The sequence below is a fragment of the Leuciscus leuciscus genome (genome assembly GCF_965113295.1).
Source record: "Leuciscus leuciscus genome assembly, chromosome: 1".
NCBI lineage: Eukaryota > Metazoa > Chordata > Actinopteri > Cypriniformes > Leuciscidae > Leuciscus > Leuciscus leuciscus.
In genome coordinates this window covers 6,472,405-6,496,974 of record NC_138725.1, presented here as the reverse complement: position 1 = coordinate 6,496,974, position 24,570 = coordinate 6,472,405, and the positions used below count along the sequence as shown (strand labels likewise).

Sequence of the window (24,570 nt, the reverse complement as noted above, 5' to 3'; positions counted from 1 at the left end):
AGAACAATCACTATGAACTTTAAACAATACCAGCCCAGGCTCCAGCTTTGAGATGCACAAAAGAAGGCGTACGCCGCTCTACGCAGTAATTGGTATTTATAAAAAGCAAACTTGACGGGAAAATGTGTGGTCCTTCACGCAAGGTCTGACCCAGGCGTACGCACAAAAACGGGTGAAATGAGAAATGGCGACACCGTCGGCAGAGGGAAGAAACACGTGAAAGTGTGTGAAACTGTAGACCGTTGTGTAAAAGAAATGGCAATACTGCCTCTCATAAATAACATGAAATCTTAGCAAGTCTTACAATTAACAGCCGACATGAACACCCGTTTGATCGATCTGCAGTGTAAAACAAAAGCAAATGAAGATTACAACAGAAATGCAAATTAACACATATTTGCAAAAAGAAAAGTGAAATATGTTCTGCAATAATATTGGCATGTTATGCAATTCATCCTCATAACACATCTGTAGCTTGTCAGATGCAGTCAAATGGATGGTAATAAAATGCCATGATGCCATCACAATGCGTAATGACGTGAGTGAAGTTACGTTTCTTGGTTTTCCTCTGTGTTTGCCATGATTTCGCAATCGATGAATATTAACTTGTGGGCGTTTCAGAGACTATTTATGGGCAACTATGGGTGTGACATGAAGCCGCAAAAGCTGCGCTACATTTAGAATTGATTGTAATTTATTAAGGGAAAACTGCGTAGGATGTGCGTGCGCACGGTTTTATAAATCCGAATATTTCTGTGCGTACGCATGTCCTATGTTTCATCCGTACGCCACTTCTGACGCAAATCCTACGCAAAGTTTTGTAAATGAGGCCCCAGGTCTGGGGCCCCTGGGCTTGAGTTTATGTTCGGGCCCTACATATGCTGCGAATGACCTTAACTGGAACATCATTATAGAGTAGCACAACATACACAACAATTAAATTTTAACCTATTTGAGGTTCCTAGAACAATTAATATGCAACATGCCAAGCCTAGTCAAAGTTTAGAGGTAATATTAAATAGTCATTAATATACAGTACAGGATGTGCTCTATCAGCATAATTGCGTAACTAGTGTTGGGTGTAATACAATACTAACTAATTAATTAATTACTGTAATTTAATTATTTTTTATTCTAAAATTAAAATACGGAATTTCTCTTTAAAAATAGCACAGAAATCTTATTACACTGTTGAAAATGTAATTAGTAGCTTTTAGTAGAATAGAAGCTTTCTACTTTTATCTGGGGTTTCAACAAAAGGAAATTCTACAGGTGCTAATCTACCAACATGCCTTTACTATTTGTCTTAGGACGCTGCAGAATAAACTGAGCCGGACTTACAGGCCAAAACACAAATCAGACTGGATGGAGGTGATCCTCCTCTGCTTATTCTGACTATTTTGGGCTTCACTTGAAAAAGTTCACCTTTAGTAACTGGAGTCACTTCAGTTCTGTAATAATAATAATGGAAGGCTACTAGTAAAGCTGTATCTGCGGCCCTGATTGGCTGCGGGGGTGTCCCGTACGCAGGCTGATGACGTCACCGCTCGCTCGCGCCGTCTCTTCCCTCATTGAGAGTTTCAGCATCGAGTCTTCTGAGGAGAGGAGAGCAGTTCACGGTATTTCTTACATTTACACAACCATCACACACACTTTATGTTTGATTAAGCTACAGTCTCATTTCTGTAGTGTTTTCATCGATCACAGCGATACTTGTGCGTCTTTTCTAGCGTCTTCCTTCTGAAATAAACATTTAGTGCAGGAGCAGCGAGCATGAGGAGAATATGTTGAGTTCATTCAGACCTGAGCGAGTTTGTGTTCGTTTGTGTGATTCTCTCGATGTTTGGAGTGAGAACTGTTACTGAATGTCAAGTTAAAGTTTGAGATCTGTGAGGGGAATCGATCCCAAGTGTTTTCATGTTTACCTTCTTTATTTTTGTCGACATTTATCTTTGGCAGATTACATTTACTTATTAAAATTGATGTAGACACTATATTGCCCCTGTATGAGTAATGAACGTGGGAAATATCAAATCTATACATGGGAATATGAATATTAATTAAGTTTGGCACAGGAAACGTTACATTTTCTTTATTTTTTAGAGTTTTATGATCATTGTCAGTTTCTGTACTGAATATGTAACATGTTAATGATGGAATTACTTTATTGCAATTAATAGTTATTATAAAGTCAAACTATATTTAGATTCACATATTATGTGTTGTAGTTTTTTGCCTTAAGAGGTTAATATAAAGAGAGGTTATTTATTTAATTATTTTGTTTTATTATTGATGATTTATCCATGTTATATTGTGAGAAATAACAGTTCTCTTACGAGAGGTTCTCTCGTATTGCGTAAGGAACTTACGCTGCGGGAAAAGTCGTCTTTTCTCGAGATACTGAAGCCAAAAAATTATCCTTAATTTTCATATATTGTCCACGCAGTGCAGCAGCGGCTAGCTGAGCTAGAGCGGCATACTGCGCGCTCATTGGCTGCCGCGCGGCAACTGCTTTAGCCTACCAGTGAGCCCGGCGTGACGTCGCGCCCTCGCACGTCACAGCCCGCCAGAATGGGCGGCGTCAGAGCGTATATAAGGAGGGCTCGGAGGCTAAAACTCTGATTTCTGTCTCTTCAGCGAAGCTCTTCGCATCGCTGCACTCTGAGAGAAGCTGTCGCCGTTGTCTCCAGCATCCAGCCAGCTTAGGGCAGCCTGAGGAAGCCGGACGAATCTTCGCCGCCTTCAGCCTGCCGTGCCAGCTCCGCTAATCCGGCGATATCCTTTTCTTACTTGTGTATTGTGTGTGTGTTTGCTTCGCAGCACTAACTAAAAGCGCAGAGGCGTTTGTTGCAAAATGCCTCGTATTTCCTCCGCTCAGCGACAGAGACCGCCACGTGATCTGCGCTCTCTGCCTGGGACGTGACCATGCAGCCGTCGCCATGTCAACGGGCGGCTGCGAATTCTGCGAAGAACTGCTGATGTCGACCCTGCGGGCTCGACTCGCCTTGTTCAACGCAGAGCCCGTCCTCCTGTCTCTGGGCCGCGCAAGAATAAGCGCCGCTTGCAGAGACAACCGGAGCCCGAGGACCGAGTCAGGCTTTCGCCGGAGCCCCTCCCGCGAGCCTCGCTCTCTCCCTCTCCGCCCCCGCTTCCCGACACGCAGCCGCCGGCTCTCGCCCGCGATGCCGTCGCCTCAGGGGATGAAGCGGAAGACGACGCTATTCTGGACAGCTGCTCTCTAATGGCGTCGGACAGTGAAGAGTGGTCCGGTTCACTCTGCTCCGCCTCTTCTTCTACAAGAGAGTCTGGTAGGACCCACGCCAGTGTGGACGCCGAGCTTCTCCGCCTCCTCACAATGGCAGTCGAGCACCTGGGCCTCGAATGGTCCCCGCACCGAACAGGCTCGACGGGTGCTTCCTACCCAGCCGCCACCAGACGCCAGCGTCCAGACCAGCGCCTTTTCTGCCCGAGCTCCACGAGGAATTATCCAAGTCGTGGAGCGCTCCACTTTCAGCCAGACTCCGCTCTCCAGTTTCGTCGACTCTCTCTCACGTGGACTGAGCCGCGGAGAAGGGATATAATCACATCCCTCTGGTTGAACAGGCGGTTGCAGCGCACCTTTGCCCCCCATCCGGGAGATGGCGCTCAAAGTCTGCCCTCCCGTCTAAGGCCTGCAGGACTACTTCGGCGTTTGTCAGCCGCGCTTTCTCCGCCGCTGGACAAGCCGCTTCAGCCCTGCACACGATGGCGGTTCTTCAAGTTCTTCAAGCCGACCTCCTCCGCCAGCTGGACAAGAAGGGCCCGACCTTGATCGACCTGCGCAGCGCGACGGACCTCTCCCTTCGCGCTACCAAAATAGCAGCACAAGCTATCGGTCGCTCCATGGCCTCGCTCACCGTCACAGAGCGCCACCTGTGGCTAACACTAGACGACATGGGAGAAGCAGAGCGGTCCGTTTTCCTCAACGCCCCGCTCTCCCCCACCGGCCTCTTCAGCCCAGCAGTGAGTGGTCTCGTGGACCGTTTCTCGGAGGTACAGAAGGCTTCTCAGGCTATGAATCTCTTTCTGCCTCGCCGCTCGAGTTCCGCTGCAGGCCGCTCTCATACACAGCCTCCTGCACGCAGCTCTGCTCAGCGCCCGTCTCGTCCTCCGCCTTCGCAGCAGCGTCAGCGTGGCTGCCCCAGGTCTCGCTCCACCAGCCAGCACAGGCCGCCTCCCCCGCGGGGTCCTCGGCCTAGGGTTTCGCTGAAACCCGAGCCTGCAAAGTCCTCCTAGCACACGTCGGGAGGAAAAGACGGCTGAGTCCCGCCGTGGCCGGACCACCGTCGAAACTCATCTGTCTTCCTCTGCCAGTCCCCTTAATAAAGGCTACTGCAGTAGTGTTCACCGCAGCCAACGAGCCAGTTTCTCAACTCACTCGCCTGCACTCAAACGCTACGGCGACCCAGATAAATCGCAAAAAGAGCATAAAGTCTGGTCATTCGGCTCACGCCGACAGTGTTATGAGTGTAGTAAACATGCCCACGCCCCAGTGTTCATTGCTACACACAAGCACAATCTCCCCTGTGTATCCCACAGAGCGCACTCACATAAAGCGCGCGTTTGCCGCTCGAGAGTTAAATGTAAGAAATGTGCCCACTTCCCAGTGCCCACACCTACACATTGCCCGCTCTGCTTCACATATTCAGGGTCTAGACCTCTCAAAGCCCCCTGCCACCGGCTGTGTTTTAATAAAGAGTCCTGTGCCCGGAATCACACTCGCTTGTAAACACTCACATGCCCGCCCTGCCTCCGCGCCTCGGGCTGCCCACTACAGCGCGCTCTCAGAGCGCTGTTCAGCCGGCTGCCGCTATCAGCGAGCCCCCGTCTCCCAGCACTGTCACTGCACGTCCCGCGCTTCTGCCACTGCAGGTTCCCTGCCCCGCGCAGTGCGGCGGGCAGGACCCAGAGGCCATTCGAACCCTAGCCATGAGTGAGAACGCATGGAAGGCTATTCCGGGCGTGTCGAAATGGGTGCTGAACACTATAATGCAGGGCTATTCGCTGCAGTTCCGTTGTCATGCTCCGCACTTTCGGGCTCGGATCGAAACAAAAGTGAACGCAGATGCAGCCCATCTGCTTCATAAAGAAATAGCGAAGCTACTGCGCAAAGGGGCGATAGAGCGAGTTCACCCTTCTTTTACCGAGGCAGGCCTTTACAGCCGTTATTTCCTCGTTCCCAAGAAGGACGGAGCGCTCAGACCTATATTAGATCTGAGATATTTGAACAAAGTTCTCGTGAAACGACCGTTCAAAATGCTCACGACCAGACAAATCCTTGCGTAAATTCGCCCGAGGGACTGGTTTATTTCTCCCGATCCTTTCAAAAAGGTAGGTGTTTCCCCCTGAAAACATTCCAAAAGCTGTTGGGCCATATGGCATCAGCTGCAGCAGTCCTGCAGCTGGGGTTACCACGAATGCGCCCACTCCAATGCTGGCTGAATTCGAAAGTGCCCCACAAAGCGTGGATTTCGGGTTGCGCTCGAGTCAGCGTGACTCAGGGCTGTGTCTCAGCCCTGCAGCCCTGGCTGGCAGCCGAGTGGTACCAACAGGGAGTTACGATGGGGGTCATCTCACACCCCGGTATTTTGGTCATACCTAGGATATCCAGAACCACCAAAGAAAAAGTTTCAGTCTGGATTCAGACCGCATCATAGCACTGAAACTGCGCTCGTTAAAATCACAAATTATTTACTTTTAGCTTCTGACCAAGGCTGTATCTCAATACTAGTTTTACTTGATCTTAGTGCTGCGTTCGCTACTATAGATCACACAATACTCTTAGATCGACTACAAAATTATACTGGTGTTCAAGGACAAGCACTAAGCTGGTTCAAATCATACCTATCTGACCGCTACCATTTTGTCTATTTAAATGGAGAAAAATCGATCATAACTCCAGTAAACTATGGAGTGCCGCAGGGATCTGTATTAGGCCCTCTGTTATTTTCAATATATATGATGCCACTTGGAAATATTATAAGGAAACATGGAATTAGTTTCCATTGTTATGCTGATGACACTCAAATATATATTTCATCACGGCCGGATGAAAACGCTACATTTTCCAAAATGACAGAGTGTGTTAAAGATATAAAAGATTGGATGACGCGTAATTTTCTTTTATTAAATCCAGACAAGACAGAGGTAATACTTATCGGTTCAAAAAACCGCCCACAAAACCTCGCACAATACAACTTTAACATCATAGGATGTCCTGTTACTTTATCCTCTACAGTAAAATACCTGGGTGTTATACTCGATTGCAACCTGTCTTTTGAAAATCATATTTCATATGTTACAAAAACAGCCTTTTTCCACCTTAGAAACATTGCTAAGCTACGTAATATGCTATCAGTTTCTGATGCAGAAAAGTTAGTTCATGCATTCATGACCTCGAGACTGGATTACTGTAATGCTTTATTAGCTGGTTGTCCTGCATCCTCAATAAACAAGCTACAGTTAGTCCAAAATGCAGCCGCTAGAGTTCTTACGAGATCAAGAAAATATGATCATATAACACCGATTTTATCATCACTGCATTGGTTACCTATAAAGTTCCGTATTAATTACAAGGTATTGCTACTGACTTATAAAGCCCTAAACGGATTAGCTCCAGTCTATTTAACGGATCTTCTATCGCCCTATAATCCATCGCGCTCTTTAAGATCACTAAATTCAAGGCTTTTGGTCATACCTAGGATATCCAGAACCACCAAAGGAGGGAGAGCATTTTCACATTTGGCTCCAAAACTCTGGAATAGTCTTCCTGATACTGTTCGTTGCTCAGACTCGCTCTCCCAGTTTAAAACTAGATTAAAGTCGCATCTCTTCAGCCAGGCATTCATATAATCCTACAGTTCAAACTACAATCCGGCCTCTATCCAATGCCAGAGGAGAACTGGCCCCCGACTGAGCCTGGGTTTTCCCAAGGTTTTTTTTTCTCCATTAAGGCACCTGATGGAGTTTTAGGACACCATTAGGTCACTTGATGGAGTTTTTCGGTTCCTTGCCACTGTTGCCTTTGGCTTGCTCAGTTGGGGATATTTTGGGGATATTTAATTTAATTTGATCAATTAATAAATTCCTCTTGAAACAAACTTTGTTGTATTATTTTAATTTAATACTGTGAAGCTGCTTTGATGCAATCTGTATTGTGAAAAGCGCTATACAAATAAACTTGACTTGACTTGACACCGCAAGGTGATCTCGACAGACGCGTCCAACATGGGTTGGGGAGCGCTTTACGAGGGCAGTCCGGTCTGCGGCCCCTGGTCGGATCCGGAGAAAAGCCTCCATATAAACTGTCTAGACATGCTGGCGGTCGAGAAGGCGTTGAAACACTTTCTCCCGTACCTGCGGGGGCACCACGTGCTAGTCCGCACGGACAACATGTCAGTGGTGTCCTATGTGAACCGTCAGGGCGGAATCAGATCCAGAACCCTGCGCGCTCTGACAGAGCGCCTTCTGGTCTGGGCTCAGGGCTCGCTGCGCTCTCTGAGAGCCGCGCACGTGCCCGGACGCCTGAACGACGGCCCGGACAGACTGTCCAGGGACAACGTTCCCCCCGAGGAATGGGCTCTACACTGCCAAACAGTCCAGATGCCATGGCGTCGCTTTGGCAAAGCAGAAGTCGACCTTTTCGCCACGAGCGAGAAGGCTCAGTGCCAGAGGTTCTTCTCGAAGAGCGAGGACGTGCTGGCCCAGGTTTGGCCCAGCGTCCCGTTGTACGCTTTCCCCCCGATCTCGATGTTGCCACAAGTGCGAGCGAAGATCAGGGAGACGCGCTGCGCGGTGCTCCTCATAGCCCCGCGCTGGGAAAACCAACCCTGGTTCCTAGAACTGATGAAGCTGTCAGACGCAGCCCCATGGCCGATTCCGGTGAGGAGAGACCTTCTCTCTCAAGCCTGAGGCTCGATTCTACATCCCCATCCAGAGCACTGGTCTCTGCATGCGTGGGAAATCAACAGATATTCGTTGATCTGCCAGAAGGGGTAGTTAACACGATCGCGCAGTCCAGAGCTCCCTCGACGAGGTGGCTCTATGCGTCTAAATGGTCAGTGTTTAACAAATGGTGCGCAGGAAAGAGTTTTAACTCTCAATCTTGTGGGGTCCCACAGGTTCTGAACTTCCTCCAAGAGCACTTGGACGCGGACAGGTCCCCCTCCACGCTCAAAGTTTATGTTGCGGCGATCGCTGCGTTCGCCGATTCGGCGCGCGGCCGCGCACTGGGAAGGAATGAACTCATTTCCCGCTTCCTGCGAGGGGCCAGAAGGTTGAACCCTCCGCGGCCGCCTTCGGTTCCTATCTGGGATCTGTCTTTGGTCCTAGAGGCCCTAAAAGCTTATCCCTTTGAACCACTGGACTCTGTGGAGCCGAAATACCTGACGTTTAAGACCGTTTTTCTGTTAGCCCTGGCTTCAGTAAAACGCGTGGGTGATTTGCATGCGCTATCAGTTAACGCGACGTGTCTCGAGTTTGGACCTAATGACTCGTTAGTCATTCTCAAACCGAAGCACGGCTATGTCCCTAAAGTGTTAGGTACTCCTTTCAGAGCTCAAGTTATCTCCCTCTCTATCCGGCAGTGAGGATGGCAGTAACCTCCTTTGCCCGGTTAGGGCGTTAAGGTGCTATGTTACGCGCTCTGCCGCCTTCTGGGCTCTCGGAGCAGCTCTTTGTTTCGTTCGGTGGGCGCACCAGAGGTCTCGCCGCCTCGAAACAGACACTATCCAGATGGATAGTGGACGCTATTGCAGCAGCTTATGCGTCCAAAAACCTGCAGTGCCCCTTGGGCATACGGGCTCATTCCACCAGAGGCATGGCCTCATCGTGGGCATGGTCCAGCGGAATTTCCATTCATGACATTTGTATGGCGGCGGGCTGGGCCTCCCCCTCTACATTTGTTAGGTTCTATAACCTGTAAGTTCCCGCCCTGCAGGTTAAACTTCTATCAGTCTAAGTCGTGTTCATGACCTGCTTATGTACGCAGGCTGGATACTCGATTTAGCTCTCCTGGTTGAGCTGCACTTTCAGGGTATGTCAGTAATATATAGACCGGCCATGCCGCTCTATGCTTTTTCCCTATGTGTGCTTGCGAAGATGTGTTGGCCCACACTGCTGGCCACCTGTTTTTTTTCCCACTTCTACGCTCCCCGGGTCTCCCGGGAGTTATGTGTGGATGCAAGGCGTGCACGGCGTTGACAATGGGTTCCCGCAGCGTAAGTTCCTTACGCAATACGAGAGAACCTCTCGTAAGAGAACGATACTGGTTACTCACGTAACCTCGGTTCTCTCTAGAAGAGGGAAGGAGTATTGCGTTCCCTGCCGTGCTCACGCCACGAGCTCATGTCGCTTCATTCGACAGAAACCAGAGTTTTAGCCTCCGAGCCCTCCTTATATACGCCCTCATTGGGCGTGACGTCACGCCGGGCTCACTGGTAGGCTAAAGCAGTTGCCACGCGGCAGCCAATGAGCGCGCAGTATGCCGCTCTAGCTCAGCTAGCCGCTGCTGCACTGCGTGGACAATATATGAAAATTAAGGATAATTTTTTGGCTTCAGTATCTCAAGACAAGACGACTTTTCCCACAGCCTAAGTTCCTTACGCAATACTCGTTCCCTCTTCTAGAGAGAACCGAGGTTACGTGAGTAACCAGTATCGTTTTGTCTTTCAATATAGCAGTTTTACAGGCTTTTATCATGTATCCTGACTCAAATAATGTGTTTCTAACAATCAGGGATGCATATAAGTGGTGCGCAGGTGCGCATGCGCTACCCAATTAAACAATGCGTACCAGATGAATTGCCGCAACCCTCATTTGCGTACCTAAGATTTGGGGATAGATAGGTGCGCAATCTGTGGTGTTGGATAGGCCTCAGAACTAGAGATGCGCGGATGGGCTATTTCATCCGCAACCGCATCGCAAAACTCATCATCCGTCCGCCATCCATCCGCACCAACGTTTTTGACCAATTTTCAAAACCGCACCCGCCCGCCATCCACTGATTGGGCGATGCAAGGTGCTGCTGATGACAGCCGCGAGACTAGAAAACTCTCTTACCTCAGAATATCAGCAGTGAACTCCGTCTCCGATCGGCGCACATGGACAAAAATAAATAAATTATTTAAATAAATAAATAGCCTAAATTAAACGAACTTCGGCAAACCTGACTGTACAATATTTTCATTGTAGCCTAATAGAAAACGCATTTTGGCACATCATTTAGGATTTTTCGTTGGTGCGCCATCAGCTCGCCTATGCCTACAAAAGACAGATGAAATTTAATATTAATAATTGATCCATGTCGGTATACACAGCCTAATATTTTACACTTAGGCTATAATTAAAAAATAGCCTAAACAATCACGATAGCCTATTTACTTTTTTTATTTATTAAAACCAGGAATTTGGTTAATGAAACATGGATTAAAATTAAGATACAATTAATACAAAACGAAATTCGCTTTAAAGAAATGCTTTGTGCTTTCTGTTTGAGGTCTCTGTGAAAGTTTGAAAGTCTTTTAGTGCCGCGGCGCTTTCAGAGGTCTCGTCCGTAATGGAGAACTGTCACTCACGTAAGATTGTTTTTTCCTCATAAATGACAAAATACTTAAAAAAAAAAAAAGACAAACCATCAATAAAAAAAAAAAAAAATATATATATATATATAAAGGATGGATTTATAGCGTTTTGGGGGAAAAAATGGATGGATGACCTTCGTTTTTAATTCTCCTTTTTTGAGTTTGTCACATAAAGTTACCTCCTTCGCCGGCGTTGCCATCTCTGATAATAACAAGCAGTCTGCATAGACTCGACTAGGCCATATTAGCCTACTGCCTGATAAAAATTTGACTATTTTAAAGTGTGCTTTTTTTCTTTTTCTTTTTTATGTATCATAGTCAGATAATAACAATATTTAACAATAGTCTATATTATGCATCCCTCTTATTTGTTTCTCCCGTGAGGTGGGTTAAGGAAAAAATGCAAATGTGAGGACCAAGCAACAACCCCAGGTTCTCCCCTGAGAACAAGACCAAAAATGTTATGTGCACCCCTGTAACAATAAAGTGAGAGGATCTGCTGATGATCCTGAATGGCTTGTTGAATGAGTGTTGATAGTCTGAGGCTCATCAATATTAACAGATCTGCTTAAAACACTCTTTATTTCATGACAATAGTTCCTGTTTTCACCTCATTTATTATGCAGATGTCTTCAGATCTCAGCAGACTGAGGGGATTTGTTGGCTACTTTGTGTACCTTTACACAAATTATTTTCTTAAGATTTCCTTTTTTATGATTTTGTTCTGTTTTTCTTACCATTGTTTATATTTGGAAAAATTAAAATTATTTATATTATTTTCTATATTTCTAGATACCTGTATTTTAATGAAGAAGCAGAATAATGTAAGGATTAGCAATAAAAATAATTAAAATAATGAATTGGCATCAGTTACTGTACGATTAATAGATAGACAGACATAAATGCTTAGAAGTGTCATTTATTATAAAAACAAACTCAGTGATTTATATTTTTGATTTTGGCAGATTAGCTCCTCCCACTATAATCACATCATCAGTGAAGCTCCTCCCACTGTAATTCATCATCAGTGAAGCTCCTCCCACCATATTCACATCATCAGTGAAGCTCCTCCCACTGTAATTCTCCAATAAATGCTGTAATTCCCATCAGCTACAAGTGAAGACGATCATCAGGAAGAGCTGAAATCTGCAAAGACTGAGTTTATTAAAGAGGACAGTGAGAACATGAGTGATCCAGAACCCTGCAGAATGAAACACACTGAAGATCCTGAAGAACAAAGAGGTTGGTGTTTATTCTTCATTCATTCATGATGCTGAAGAACATTTATGTTAGAAACCAGTGTTTAGATAAACAGTTCAACTATGAAACGGTTCAGAATGTTCTGGGTTTTCTTCAACAAATGGTCAGTAAAGGGAGGTTTGAGACATTTTTATATTGATTGTCAACATCAGATCAGGCTAAATACTGTTTAAACTGTTTTATTTTATATCTGGTTCCCAAGTAGCAACAACGTTACCAGAATTTTAGTCATTTTCAACAAAGTTTACAAAATATATATTTTTAGGAATAGTCAGTAAACACCAAGTTACTGATAAAGTTGTATTTGTAAAATATCATACAAGTTATTCATAGTTTTAGAGATTCTTCTTACAGTAACTTTGGTAGCAGGGTTGATGAATACAGTCAATGCTACAGATTGTGTAAAAACAGAGACAATGGATTGAGATTATTTTCTTGTCTTCCCATCATGCAGTAGAAAGAGCACAGATGATGTCACTTTCTGTGTGAATTTTATTTTTAAGAAATACTGTATTTTAAATACAGTCAGTGAAGTCAGTGCAAGGAAAAGTCTAGTGTGAACGGCCATTAATATTTAAAACGTTTTAGTCAAATAAATATCAATCTCAACGTTGGTGTGGAAATATGGCAGTATTGTATATTTTAATGTTAATATCATGTTAGATAATTGTGTCATTGATCAAATATATTCAATAGTTCTTGATAAAGAAACATGGGATTTGTGCCTATAATGTTTTAAAAATAATAATTGGAAGATGAATTTTCCTCATTCATGGAAAGTTTCAAGGACATATAATCAATTTATAAAAAGGCATCAAATTATCATTTTACAGCGGTTGTCTGCTTTCTACGATTACATCAGGGCTCACTTTCATGTCCTTTCACTTTATATTCCTCTCTTTGAATTATTTTGATGTACTGAAAATTAAATGTAATATTTGTTTCTTTCATGTCAGACCCGATGGAAGTGAAGGAGGAGAGTGAAGAACTGAGTGAAGTGAAGGAGGAGAGTGAAGAACTGAGTGAAGTGAAGGAGGAGAGTGAAGAACCGAGTGAAGTGAAGGAGGAGAGTGAAAAACTGAGTGAAGTGACGGAGGAGAGTGAAGAACCGAGTGAAGTGGAGGAGGAGAGTGAAGAACTGAGTGAAGTGAAGGAGGAGAGTGAAGAACTGAGTGAAGTGAAGGAGGAGAGTGAAGAACCGAGTGAAGTGAAGGAGGAGAGTGAAGAACTGAGTGAAGTGAAGGAGGAGAGTGAAGAACCGAGTGAAGTGAAGGAGGAGAGTGAAGAACTGAGTGAAGTGAATGAGGAGAGTGAAGAACCGAGTGAAGTGAAGGAGGAGAGTGAAGAACCGAGTGAAGTGAAGGAGAAGAGTGAAGAACCGAGTGAAGTGAAGGAGGAGAGTGAAGAACTGAGTGAAGTGAAGGAGGAGAGTGAAGAACCGAGTGAAGTGAAGGAGGAGAGTGAAGAACCGAGTGAAGTGAAGGAGGAGAGTGAAGAACCGAGTGAAGTGAAGGAGGAGAGTGAAGAACTGAGTGAAGTGAAGGAGGAGAGTGAAGAACCGAGTGAAGTGAAGGAGGAGAGTGAAGAACCGAGTGAAGTGACGGAGGAGAGTGAAGAACTGAGTGAAGTGACGGAGGAGAGTGAAGAACCGAGTGAAGTGGAGGAGGAGAGTGAAGAACTGAGTGAAGTGACGGAGGAGAGTGAAGAACCGAGTGAAGTGAAGGAGGAGAGTGAAAAACTGAGTGAAGTGACGGAGGAGAGTGAAGAACTGAGTGAAGTGACGGAGGAGAGTGAAGAACCGAGTGAAGTGAAGGAGGAGAGTGAAGAACTGAGTGAAGTGACGGAGGAGAGTGAAGAACTGAGTGAAGTGACGGAGGAACATCATGTCCATCCTGGAGGAAAACCTTTGAGTCGCTCAAAGACAAAAAATATATTTTTAAAGAAAAGAGCCAAGAAATCTTTCACCTGCACTCAGTGTGGAAGGAGTTTCACAACCAAAGGAAGTCTTGAGCGTCACATGAGGATCCACACTGGAGAGAAGCCGTTCACATGTGATCAATGTGGCAAAACATTTCTTAGGTCATCAGACCTGAAGACACACCTGAGAGTTCATATGAAGGAGAAGCTGCATTCATGTTCTGTGTGTGGAAAGAGTTTTTCACTGCTGCTAACTTTACATAGACATGAGAAAACTCACACTGGTGTGAGAGAGTACATGTGCTTTGAGTGTGAGAAGACTTTTACTACAGCGAACTGTTTAAAACTGCACCAGAGAATTCACACTGGAGAAAAACCTTACAAGTGTTCACACTGTGACAAGAGATTCAGTCGATCAGCACATCTGAAAACACATGAGATGAACCACACTGGAGAGAAGCTGCACACGTGTGATCACTGTGGAAAGAGTTTTGCTTTAAAAAGTGAGATGAAGCTACACATGAGGATCCACACTAGAGAGAAGCCGTTCACATGTGATCAATGTGGGAATAGATTTACACGCATAACAAATCGTAATCAACACATGAGGATCCACACCGGAGAGAAGCCGTTCTCATGTAATCTGTGCGGGAAGAGTTTCAGTCAATCATCAGCCCTTAATAATCACATGAGGATTCACACCGGAGAGAAGACGTTCTCATGTGATCAATGTGGCAAAACATTTCTTAGTGCACCAGAGCTGAAGAGACACCTGACAGTTCATACGAAGGAGAAGCCACATTCATGTTCTGTGTGTGGAAAGAGTTTTTCACTGCTGCTAACTTTACATAGACATCAGAAAACTCACACTGGAGTGAGAGAGTACATGTGCTTTGAGTGTGAGAAGACTTTTACTTCAGCTAACTGTTTAAAACTGCACCAGAGAATTCACACTGGAGAAAAACCTTACAAGTGTTCACACTGTGACAAGAGATTCAGTCAGTCAGCATCTCTGAAAACACATGAGAGGATCCACACTGGAGTAAAACCTTACAAGTGTTCACACTGTGACAAGATATGCAGTCAGTCAGCGCATCTGAAAACACATGAGAGGATCCACACTGGAGAAAAACCTTACAAGTGTTCACACTGTGACAAGAGATTCAGTGTGTCAACAAATCTGAAAACACATGAGAGGATCCACAGCAGAGAGAAGCCGCACACGTGTGATCAGTGTGGAAAGAGTTTCTCCTTTAAAACTCACCTGAATTTACACATGAAGATCCATGCAGTGGAGAAACCACTTAAGCACAGTCTGAGATCACGGTAATTTATTTTCATGTGCTGAGCAACAAATTATTTTCTGTGTAAGTCGTACAAAACCTTTCTTTTTAGCAAACTTTTTTGCACACAATGTTGTCAATGCTCTAGTTCATATGTAGAGCCCCTAGTGATACTTCAAGTAGTTTCATGTTGTTTTGAGCCGCCTTAGTGTTTTAAAAATAGTGATTTTGATGCTCTCGTTGTTGTGCCCCATTCACTCCCATTCAAAAGGCATTTTGACCGAAAATGAAAATACGGTCAAACTTAAAAGTGGAGTTTCCATTCTAATTATGCTTTTGCACGAATGTTTGACTCGGCTAGATTAACAAAAAGAGCCTAGGTTCAATTTTGGCGAGAGTTACCCTTTAAGAGTTGCTGTCCGTTTGTCAAGTGTGGAAGGAGGTCAGGAAGAAGTGGCAGGACTTGCTAAAAGGAAAAGGGCACTGCAGAGGACAGCATTTAATAAAACAGGTACTGGGCCCAATGAGTCCCCCCTTCTCACAGAAGAGGAAGAATAGGCCAGTACTTGGCATCCATGGAGGAGTTGGGGTAACTCAACCTGAGCCTGAGTCAGGTCCTTCATACTCAGAGGAACTATCAGTTTCATCTTCCATCTCCTAGTCCTGCAAACAACCCTCCCAGGCCTCAGCCTCCATCTTCTGTTGTCCAGACTGCAGCCACAACACCTCAGCAGTTTGAGGATGTGTGAAGCTGTAGTCAGGACATATGAGAGTACAGGGAGGAAGATGAAGAGGTGGTGGAGGAGGAGCATGAAGATGGCATGATGGGACCACATGATGGCCAACCAAGAAATGCCCAATACATGGCTGGTTTTCGTGCATTTCAGCATGTTTTTAGTTCATCCCTTCTCTGAATATTACTCTTCAGCTCACAGTCTGCAAATTCTACCTTATTATATGATGTTTGTTTGAATCCCTCTTTGTTTGTATCTTTAACCTAACGTTGACCTCTGTATTACTTTCTGCAGTCACTCCTTTTTCAGTAAGGGATAATATTTGCCCCCTTAAATCGATATAGTTCCAGTGCATTTTTTACCTTTACAAATACCTTTATAAAATAAATAATGCTAAATAAATAAATAACGCTCTAGCGCCCTCTATTGGCCAGCCGCCCCTGCCGAGCTGATGAATATATAATGAACTGATGATATTCACAAATGATATCCCGGAGAATACAATACAGTTGAGTCTGCCTTATTTTACATATTCATACTCCATATTTTCTGTCTCTTTCAGAGATGTCTGTGATCGGCTCCAGTCCAGATGATCCGGGTTCTTCTGATGGGCAGAACCGGCTCTGGGAAAAGCTCATCAGGAAACACTGTACTGGGACAAAAGAGGCTTAAAGTTGAGAAGAAACAAGAAGCTTAAGTGGATTCTCCAGATCTACTGGATCCATATCTGAATCTGGAGATCATATTGATGAGAGAAAAGCTTGTCTCTCGACACACCTGTACTTTATGATAATGAACTCAGTAAAGTGTAGATTGTTGCTGAAATAGTAAAGTTTATTATATTCTTGTCTCCTGGACTACACACTTAAAGTGGATTGAAAAAAAAAAACATACCTATGGACTAAGCACATGTGCACGCCGTCTGCGTTTTCACAGGTTTGCGTTTTTTGAGGTTTGCGCAGAGAGAACTTTTTTTTTATTTAATTTTTCAGGGCTTGAAGCTTGATCCTATTTCAGGGTTTGCATTCTCGAGCCTCAGGCACTGTTTGGTGCGGATTACTTCATGTAATTATTGATTAAACTCTTTACTAATTTTATCAACATCTCATTGTTATTGTCCATTTTCTTATTTTCTGCTGATTCTGCTTTAATTAGGAATAATTTTAGTTCTGAAAGTCATTAAGTATCCTGATATGATTGCTTTTTGAGCTTTCCATGTTTTCATTTTTCTCAATAGAGTTTTTAAATGCCTAATAAATGATATTTCACTGCACACATGACTGACATTGAATAAGATTGCTGTCTGTCTACATTATTAACAGTTTCATATCCACTATCATATGTACATTTCAAAGAGTTTGTTCTAGTTGAGAAACGCTAGTTGAGAAACGATTGAGAAACGCAATCAGCGTTTCTCACAGGTTCGCGTTTAAAGTCTGTGTAGAGGGAATGGTGTCGTCTTAGCGGCCCCTAATTTAATAACAAATGATCGTTGCGACGGAAGCAAATCAATCAAAACTAACTTTAGATGGAAAATAACTTAACTCTGCTATAAAGCCAAAACAATCTCTGTTACCTTAAATTATACGCTTATCTCTGTGAAGCTGCTTTGAAACAATCTACGTTGTTAAAAGCGCTATATAAATGAAGATGACTTGACTTGACTAGTCAGTTTGAAGTTCATTCACACCATGAGGTTTCACGAAGTCAGAACAATCACTATGAACTTTAAACAATACCAGCCCAGGCTCCAGCTTTGAGATGCACAAAAGAAGGCGTACGCCGCTCTACGCAGTAATTGGTATTTATAAAAAGCAAACTTGACGGGAAAATGTGTGGTCCTTCACGCAAGGTCTGACCCAGGCGTACGCACAAAAACGGGTGAAATGAGAAATGGCGACACCGTCGGCAGAGGGAAGAAACACGTGAAAGTGTGTGAAACTGTAGACCGTTGTGTAAAAGAAATGGCAATACTGCCTCTCATAAATAACATGAAATCTTAGCAAGTCTTACAATTAACAGCCGACATGAACACCCGTTTGATCGATCTGCAGTGTAAAACAAAAGCAAATGAAGATTACAACAGAAATGCAAATTAACACATATTTGCAAAAAGAAAAGTGAAATATGTTCTGCAATAATATTGGCATGTTATGCAATTCATCCTCATAACACATCTGTAGCTTGTCAGATGCAGTCAAATGGATGGTAATAAAATGCCATGATGCCATCACAATGCGTAATGACGTGAGTGAAGTTACGTTTCTTGGTTTTCCTCTGTGTTTGCCATGATTTCGCAATCGATGAATATTAACTTGTGGGCGTTTCAGAGACTATTTATGGGCAACTATGGGTGTGACATGAAGCCGCAAAAGCTGCGCTACATTTAGAATTGATTGTAATTTATTAAGGGAAAACTGCGTAGGATGTGCGTGCGCACGGTTTTATAAATCCGAATATTTCTGTGCGTACGCATGTCCTATGTTTCATCCGTACGCCACTTCTGACGCAAATCCTACGCAAAGTTTTGTAAATGAGGCCCCAGGTCTGGGGCCCCTGGGCTTGAGTTTATGTTCGGGCCCTACATATGCTGCGAATGACCTTAACTGGAACATCATTATAGAGTAGCACAACATACACAACAATTAAATTTTAACCTATTTGAGGTTCCTAGAACAATTAATATGCAACATGCCAAGCCTAGTCAAAGTTTAGAGGTAATATTAAATAGTCATTAATATACAGTACAGGATGTGCTCTATCAGCATAATTGCGTAACTAGTGTTGGGTGTAATACAATACTAACTAATTAATTAATTACTGTAATTTAATTATTTTTTATTCTAAAATTAAAATACGGAATTTCTCTTTAAAAATAGCACAGAAATCTTATTACACTGTTGAAAATGTAATTAGTAGCTTTTAGTAGAATAGAAGCTTTCTACTTTTATCTGGGGTTTCAACAAAAGGAAATTCTACAGGTGCTAATCTACCAACATGCCTTTACTATTTGTCTTAGGACGCTGCAGAATAAACTGAGCCGGACTTACAGGCCAAAACACAAATCAGACTGGATGGAGGTGATCCTCCTCTGCTTATTCTGACTATTTTGGGCTTCACTTGAAAAAGTTCACCTTTAGTAACTGGAGTCACTTCAGTTCTGTAATAATAATAATGGAAGGCTACTAGTAAAGCTGTATCTGCGGCCCTGATTGGCTGCGGGGGTGTCCCGTACGCAGGCTGATGACGTCACCGCTCGCTCGCGCCGTCTCTTCCCTCATTGAGAGTTTCAGCATCGAGTCTTCTGAGGAGAGGAGAGCAGTTCACGGTATTTCTTACATTTACACAACCATCACACACACTTTATGTTTGATTAAGCTACAGTCTCATTTCTGTAGTGTTTTCATCGATCACAGCGATACTTGTGCGTCTTTTCTAGCGTCTTCCTTCTGAAATAAACATTTAGTGCAGGAGCAGCGAGCATGAGGAGAATATGTTGAGTTCATTCAGACCTGAGCGAGTTTGTGTTCGTTTGTGTGATTCTCTCGATGTTTGGAGTGAGAACTGTTACTGAATGTCAAGTTAAAGTTTGAGATCTGTGAGGGGAATCGATCCCAAGTGTTTTCATGTTTACCTTCTTTATTTTTGTCGACATTTATCTTTGGCAGATTACATTTACTTATTAAAATTGATGTAGACACTATATTGCCCCTGTATGAGTAATGAACGTGGGAAATATCAAATCTATACATGGGAATATGAATATTAATTAAGTTTGGCACAGGAAACGTTACATTTTCTTTATTTTTTAGAGTTTTATGATCATTGTCAGTTTCTGTACTGAATATGTAACATGTTAATGATGGAATTACTTTATTGCAATTAATAGTTATTATAAAGTCAAACTATATTTAGATTCACATATTATGTGTTGTAGTTTTTTGCCTTAAGAGGTTAATATAAAGAGAGGTTATTTATTTAATTATTTTGTTTTATTATTGATGATTTATCCATGTTATATTGTGAGAAATAACAGTTCTCTTACGAGAGGTTCTCTCGTATTGCGTAAGGAACTTACGCTGCGGGAAAAGTCGTCTTTTCTCGAGATACTGAAGCCAAAAAATTATCCTTAATTTTCATATATTGTCCACGCAGTGCAGCAGCGGCTAGCTGAGCTAGAGCGGCATACTGCGCGCTCATTGGCTGCCGCGCGGCAACTGCTTTAGCCTACCAGTGAGCCCGGCGTGACGTCGCGCCCTCGCACGTCACAGCCCGCCAGAATGGGCGGCGTCAGAGCGTATATAAGGAGGGCTCGGAGGCTAAAACTCTGATTTCTGTCTCTTCAGCGAAGCTCTTCGCATCGCTGCACTCTGAGAGAAGCTGTCGCCGTTGTCTCCAGCATCCAGCCAGCTTAGGGCAGCCTGAGGAAGCCGGACGAATCTTCGCCGCCTTCAGCCTGCCGTGCCAGCTCCGCTAATCCGGCGATATCCTTTTCTTACTTGTGTATTGTGTGTGTGTTTGCTTCGCAGCACTAACTAAAAGCGCAGAGGCGTTTGTTGCAAAATGCCTCGTATTTCCTCCGCTCAGCGACAGAGACCGCCACGTGATCTGCGCTCTCTGCCTGGGACGTGACCATGCAGCCGTCGCCATGTCAACGGGCGGCTGCGAATTCTGCGAAGAACTGCTGATGTCGACCCTGCGGGCTCGACTCGCCTTGTTCAACGCAGAGCCCGTCCTCCTGTCTCTGGGCCGCGCAAGAATAAGCGCCGCTTGCAGAGACAACCGGAGCCCGAGGACCGAGTCAGGCTTTCGCCGGAGCCCCTCCCGCGAGCCTCGCTCTCTCCCTCTCCGCCCCCGCTTCCCGACACGCAGCCGCCGGCTCTCGCCCGCGATGCCGTCGCCTCAGGGGATGAAGCGGAAGACGACGCTATTCTGGACAGCTGCTCTCTAATGGCGTCGGACAGTGAAGAGTGGTCCGGTTCACTCTGCTCCGCCTCTTCTTCTACAAGAGAGTCTGGTAGGACCCACGCCAGTGTGGACGCCGAGCTTCTCCGCCTCCTCACAATGGCAGTCGAGCACCTGGGCCTCGAATGGTCCCCTCACCGAACAGGCTCGACGGGTGCTTCCTACCCAGCCGCCACCAGACGCCAGCGTCCAGACCAGCGCCTTTTCTGCCCGAGCTCCACGAGGAATTATCCAAGTCGTGGAGCGCTCCACTTTCAGCCAGACTCCGCTCTCCAGTTTCGTCGACTCTCTCTCACGTGGACTGAGCCGCGGAGAAGGGATATAATCACATCCCTCTGGTTGAACAGGCGGTTGCAGCGCACCTTTGCCCCCCATCCGGGAGATGGCGCTCAAAGTCTGCCCTCCCGTCTAAGGCCTGCAGGACTACTTCGGCGTTTGTCAGCCGCGCTTTCTCCGCCGCTGGACAAGCCGCTTCAGCCCTGCACACGATGGCGGTTCTTCAAGTTCTTCAAGCCGACCTCCTCCGCCAGCTGGACAAGAAGGGCCCGACCTTGATCGACCTGCGCAGCGCGACGGACCTCTCCCTTCGCGCTACCAAAATAGCAGCACAAGCTATCGGTCGCTCCATGGCCTCGCTCACCGTCACAGAGCGCCACCTGTGGCTAACACTAGACGACATGGGAGAAGCAGAGCGGTCCGTTTTCCTCAACGCCCCGCTCTCCCCCACCGGCCTCTTCAGCCCAGCAGTGAGTGGTCTCGTGGACCGTTTCTCGGAGGTACAGAAGGCTTCTCAGGCTATGAATCTCTTTCTGCCTCGCCGCTCGAGTTCCGCTGCAGGCCGCTCTCATACACAGCCTCCTGCACGCAGCTCTGCTCAGCGCCCGTCTCGTCCTCCGCCTTCGCAGCAGCGTCAGCGTGGCTGCCCCAGGTCTCGCTCCACCAGCCAGCACAGGCCGCCTCCCCCGCGGGGTCCTCGGCCTAGGGTTTCGCTGAAACCCGAGCCTGCAAAGTCCTCCTAGCACACGTCGGGAGGAAAAGACGGCTGAGTCCCGCCGTGGCCGGACCACCGTCGAAACTCATCTGTCTTCCTCTGCCAGTCCCCTTAATAAAGGCTACTGCAGTAGTGTTCACCGCAGCCAACGAGCCAGTTTCTCAACTCACTCGCCTGCACTCAAACGCTACGGCGACCCAGATAAATCGCAAAAAGAGCATAAAGTCTGGTCATTCGGCTCACGCCGACAGTGTTATGAGTGTAGTAAACATGCCCACGCCCCAGTGTTCATTGCTACACACAAGCACAATCTCCCCTGTGTATCCCACAGAGCGCACTCACATAAAGCGCGCGTTTGCCGCTCGAGAGTTAAATGTAAGAAATGTGCCCACTTCCCAGTGCCCACACCTACACATTGCCCGCTCTGCTTCACATATTCAGGGTCTAGACCTCTCAAAGCCCCCTGCCACCGGCTGTGTTTTAATAAAGAGTCCTGTGCCCGGAATCACACTCGCTTGTAAACACTCACATGCCCGCCCTGCCTCCGCGCCTCGGGCTGCCCACTACAGCGCGCTCTCAGAGCGCTGTTCAGCCGGCTGCCGCTATCAGCGAGCCCCCGTCTCCCAGCACTGTCACTGCACGTCCCGCGCTTCTGCCACTGCAGGTTCCCTGCCCCGCGCAGTGCGGCGGGCAGGACCCAGAGGCCATTCGAACCCTAGCCATGAGTGAGAACGCATGGAAGGCTATTCCGGGCGTGTCGAAATGGGTGCTGAACACTATAATGCAGGGCTATTCGCTGCAGTTCCGTTGTCATGCTCCGCACTTTCGGGCTCGGATCGAAACAAAAGTGAACGCAGATGCAGCCCATCTGCTTCATAAAGAAATAGCGAAGCTACTGCGCAAAGGGGCGATAGAGCGAGTTCACCCTTCTTTTACCGAGGCAGGCCTTTACAGCCGTTATTTCCTCGTTCCCAAGAAGGACGGAGCGCTCAGACCTATATTAGATCTGAGATATTTGAACAAAGTTCTCGTGAAACGACCGTTCAAAATGCTCACGACCAGACAAATCCTTGCGTAAATTCGCCCGAGGGACTGGTTTATTTCTCCCGATCCTTTCAAAAAGGTAGGTGTTTCCCCCTGAAAACATTCCAAAAGCTGTTGGGCCATATGGCATCAGCTGCAGCAGTCCTGCAGCTGGGGTTACCACGAATGCGCCCACTCCAATGCTGGCTGAATTCGAAAGTGCCCCACAAAGCGTGGATTTCGGGTTGCGCTCGAGTCAGCGTGACTCAGGGCTGTGTCTCAGCCCTGCAGCCCTGGCTGGCAGCCGAGTGGTACCAACAGGGAGTTACGATGGGGGTCATCTCACACCCCGGTATTTTGGTCATACCTAGGATATCCAGAACCACCAAAGAAAAAGTTTCAGTCTGGATTCAGACCGCATCATAGCACTGAAACTGCGCTCGTTAAAATCACAAATTATTTACTTTTAGCTTCTGACCAAGGCTGTATCTCAATACTAGTTTTACTTGATCTTAGTGCTGCGTTCGCTACTATAGATCACACAATACTCTTAGATCGACTACAAAATTATACTGGTGTTCAAGGACAAGCACTAAGCTGGTTCAAATCATACCTATCTGACCGCTACCATTTTGTCTATTTAAATGGAGAAAAATCGATCATAACTCCAGTAAACTATGGAGTGCCGCAGGGATCTGTATTAGGCCCTCTGTTATTTTCAATATATATGATGCCACTTGGAAATATTATAAGGAAACATGGAATTAGTTTCCATTGTTATGCTGATGACACTCAAATATATATTTCATCACGGCCGGATGAAAACGCTACATTTTCCAAAATGACAGAGTGTGTTAAAGATATAAAAGATTGGATGACGCGTAATTTTCTTTTATTAAATCCAGACAAGACAGAGGTAATACTTATCGGTTCAAAAAACCGCCCACAAAACCTCGCACAATACAACTTTAACATCATAGGATGTCCTGTTACTTTATCCTCTACAGTAAAATACCTGGGTGTTATACTCGATTGCAACCTGTCTTTTGAAAATCATATTTCATATGTTACAAAAACAGCCTTTTTCCACCTTAGAAACATTGCTAAGCTACGTAATATGCTATCAGTTTCTGATGCAGAAAAGTTAGTTCATGCATTCATGACCTCGAGACTGGATTACTGTAATGCTTTATTAGCTGGTTGTCCTGCATCCTCAATAAACAAGCTACAGTTAGTCCAAAATGCAGCCGCTAGAGTTCTTACGAGATCAAGAAAATATGATCATATAACACCGATTTTATCATCACTGCATTGGTTACCTATAAAGTTCCGTATTAATTACAAGGTATTGCTACTGACTTATAAAGCCCTAAACGGATTAGCTCCAGTCTATTTAACGGATCTTCTATCGCCCTATAATCCATCGCGCTCTTTAAGATCACTAAATTCAAGGCTTTTGGTCATACCTAGGATATCCAGAACCACCAAAGGAGGGAGAGCATTTTCACATTTGGCTCCAAAACTCTGGAATAGTCTTCCTGATACTGTTCGTTGCTCAGACTCGCTCTCCCAGTTTAAAACTAGATTAAAGTCGCATCTCTTCAGCCAGGCATTCATATAATCCTACAGTTCAAACTACAATCCGGCCTCTATCCAATGCCAGAGGAGAACTGGCCCCCGACTGAGCCTGGGTTTTCCCAAGGTTTTTTTTTTCTCCATTAAGGCACCTGATGGAGTTTTAGGACACCATTAGGTCACTTGATGGAGTTTTTCGGTTC

The 24,570-nt window shown here is 45.4% G+C and overlaps 3 protein-coding genes across 6 annotated transcripts in view; 2 read left to right on the top strand and 1 right to left on the bottom strand.

Annotated features, from left to right (window-relative positions):
* The window catches only part of LOC309492495 (uncharacterized protein), a 201,847-nt gene that overhangs the window by 41,611 nt on the left and 135,666 nt on the right, over positions 1–24,570 (bottom strand). The window lies entirely within an intron of this gene.
* LOC309488255 (uncharacterized protein) lies at positions 1,564–17,082 on the top strand. Of its 4 annotated transcripts, none has more exons than XM_082156385.1 (4): positions 1,564–1,619; positions 11,590–11,861; positions 12,836–15,122; positions 16,376–17,082. In XM_082156385.1, the coding sequence occupies exons 2-4, from the start codon at positions 11,804–11,806 to the stop codon at positions 16,404–16,406; spliced, it is 2,376 nt and encodes a 791-aa protein (XP_082012511.1). In that variant the 5' UTR covers positions 1,564–1,619; positions 11,590–11,803; the 3' UTR covers positions 16,407–17,082. The 4 variants fall into 4 exon arrangements, with proteins under 4 accessions (XP_082012511.1, XP_082012510.1, XP_082012513.1 ...); XM_082156384.1 differs by having other exon boundaries at positions 1,566–1,619; positions 11,585–11,861; XM_082156387.1 differs by lacking the exon at positions 1,564–1,619 and adding an exon at positions 9,449–9,476 and having other exon boundaries at positions 11,585–11,861.
* The window catches only part of LOC309490066 (uncharacterized protein), a 117,981-nt gene continuing 112,498 nt past the window's right edge, over positions 19,088–24,570 (top strand). The window contains exon 1 of the mRNA XM_082159049.1: positions 19,088–19,141. The gene's annotated coding sequence lies outside the window, so the exon portion shown is untranslated. The remainder of the gene's footprint in view (positions 19,142–24,570) is intronic.

Coding starts and splice junctions, on each gene's coding strand:
- LOC309488255 (XM_082156385.1), top strand. CDS start 11,804: ATGAGTGATCCAGAACCCTGCAGAATGAAACACACTGAAGATCCTGAA. Junction 11,862..12,835: donor AGATCCTGAAGAACAAAGAG/GTTGGTGTTTAT, acceptor CTTTCATGTCAG/ACCCGATGGAAGTGAAGGAG. Junction 15,123..16,375: donor AAGCACAGTCTGAGATCACG/GTAATTTATTTT, acceptor TGTCTCTTTCAG/AGATGTCTGTGATCGGCTCC.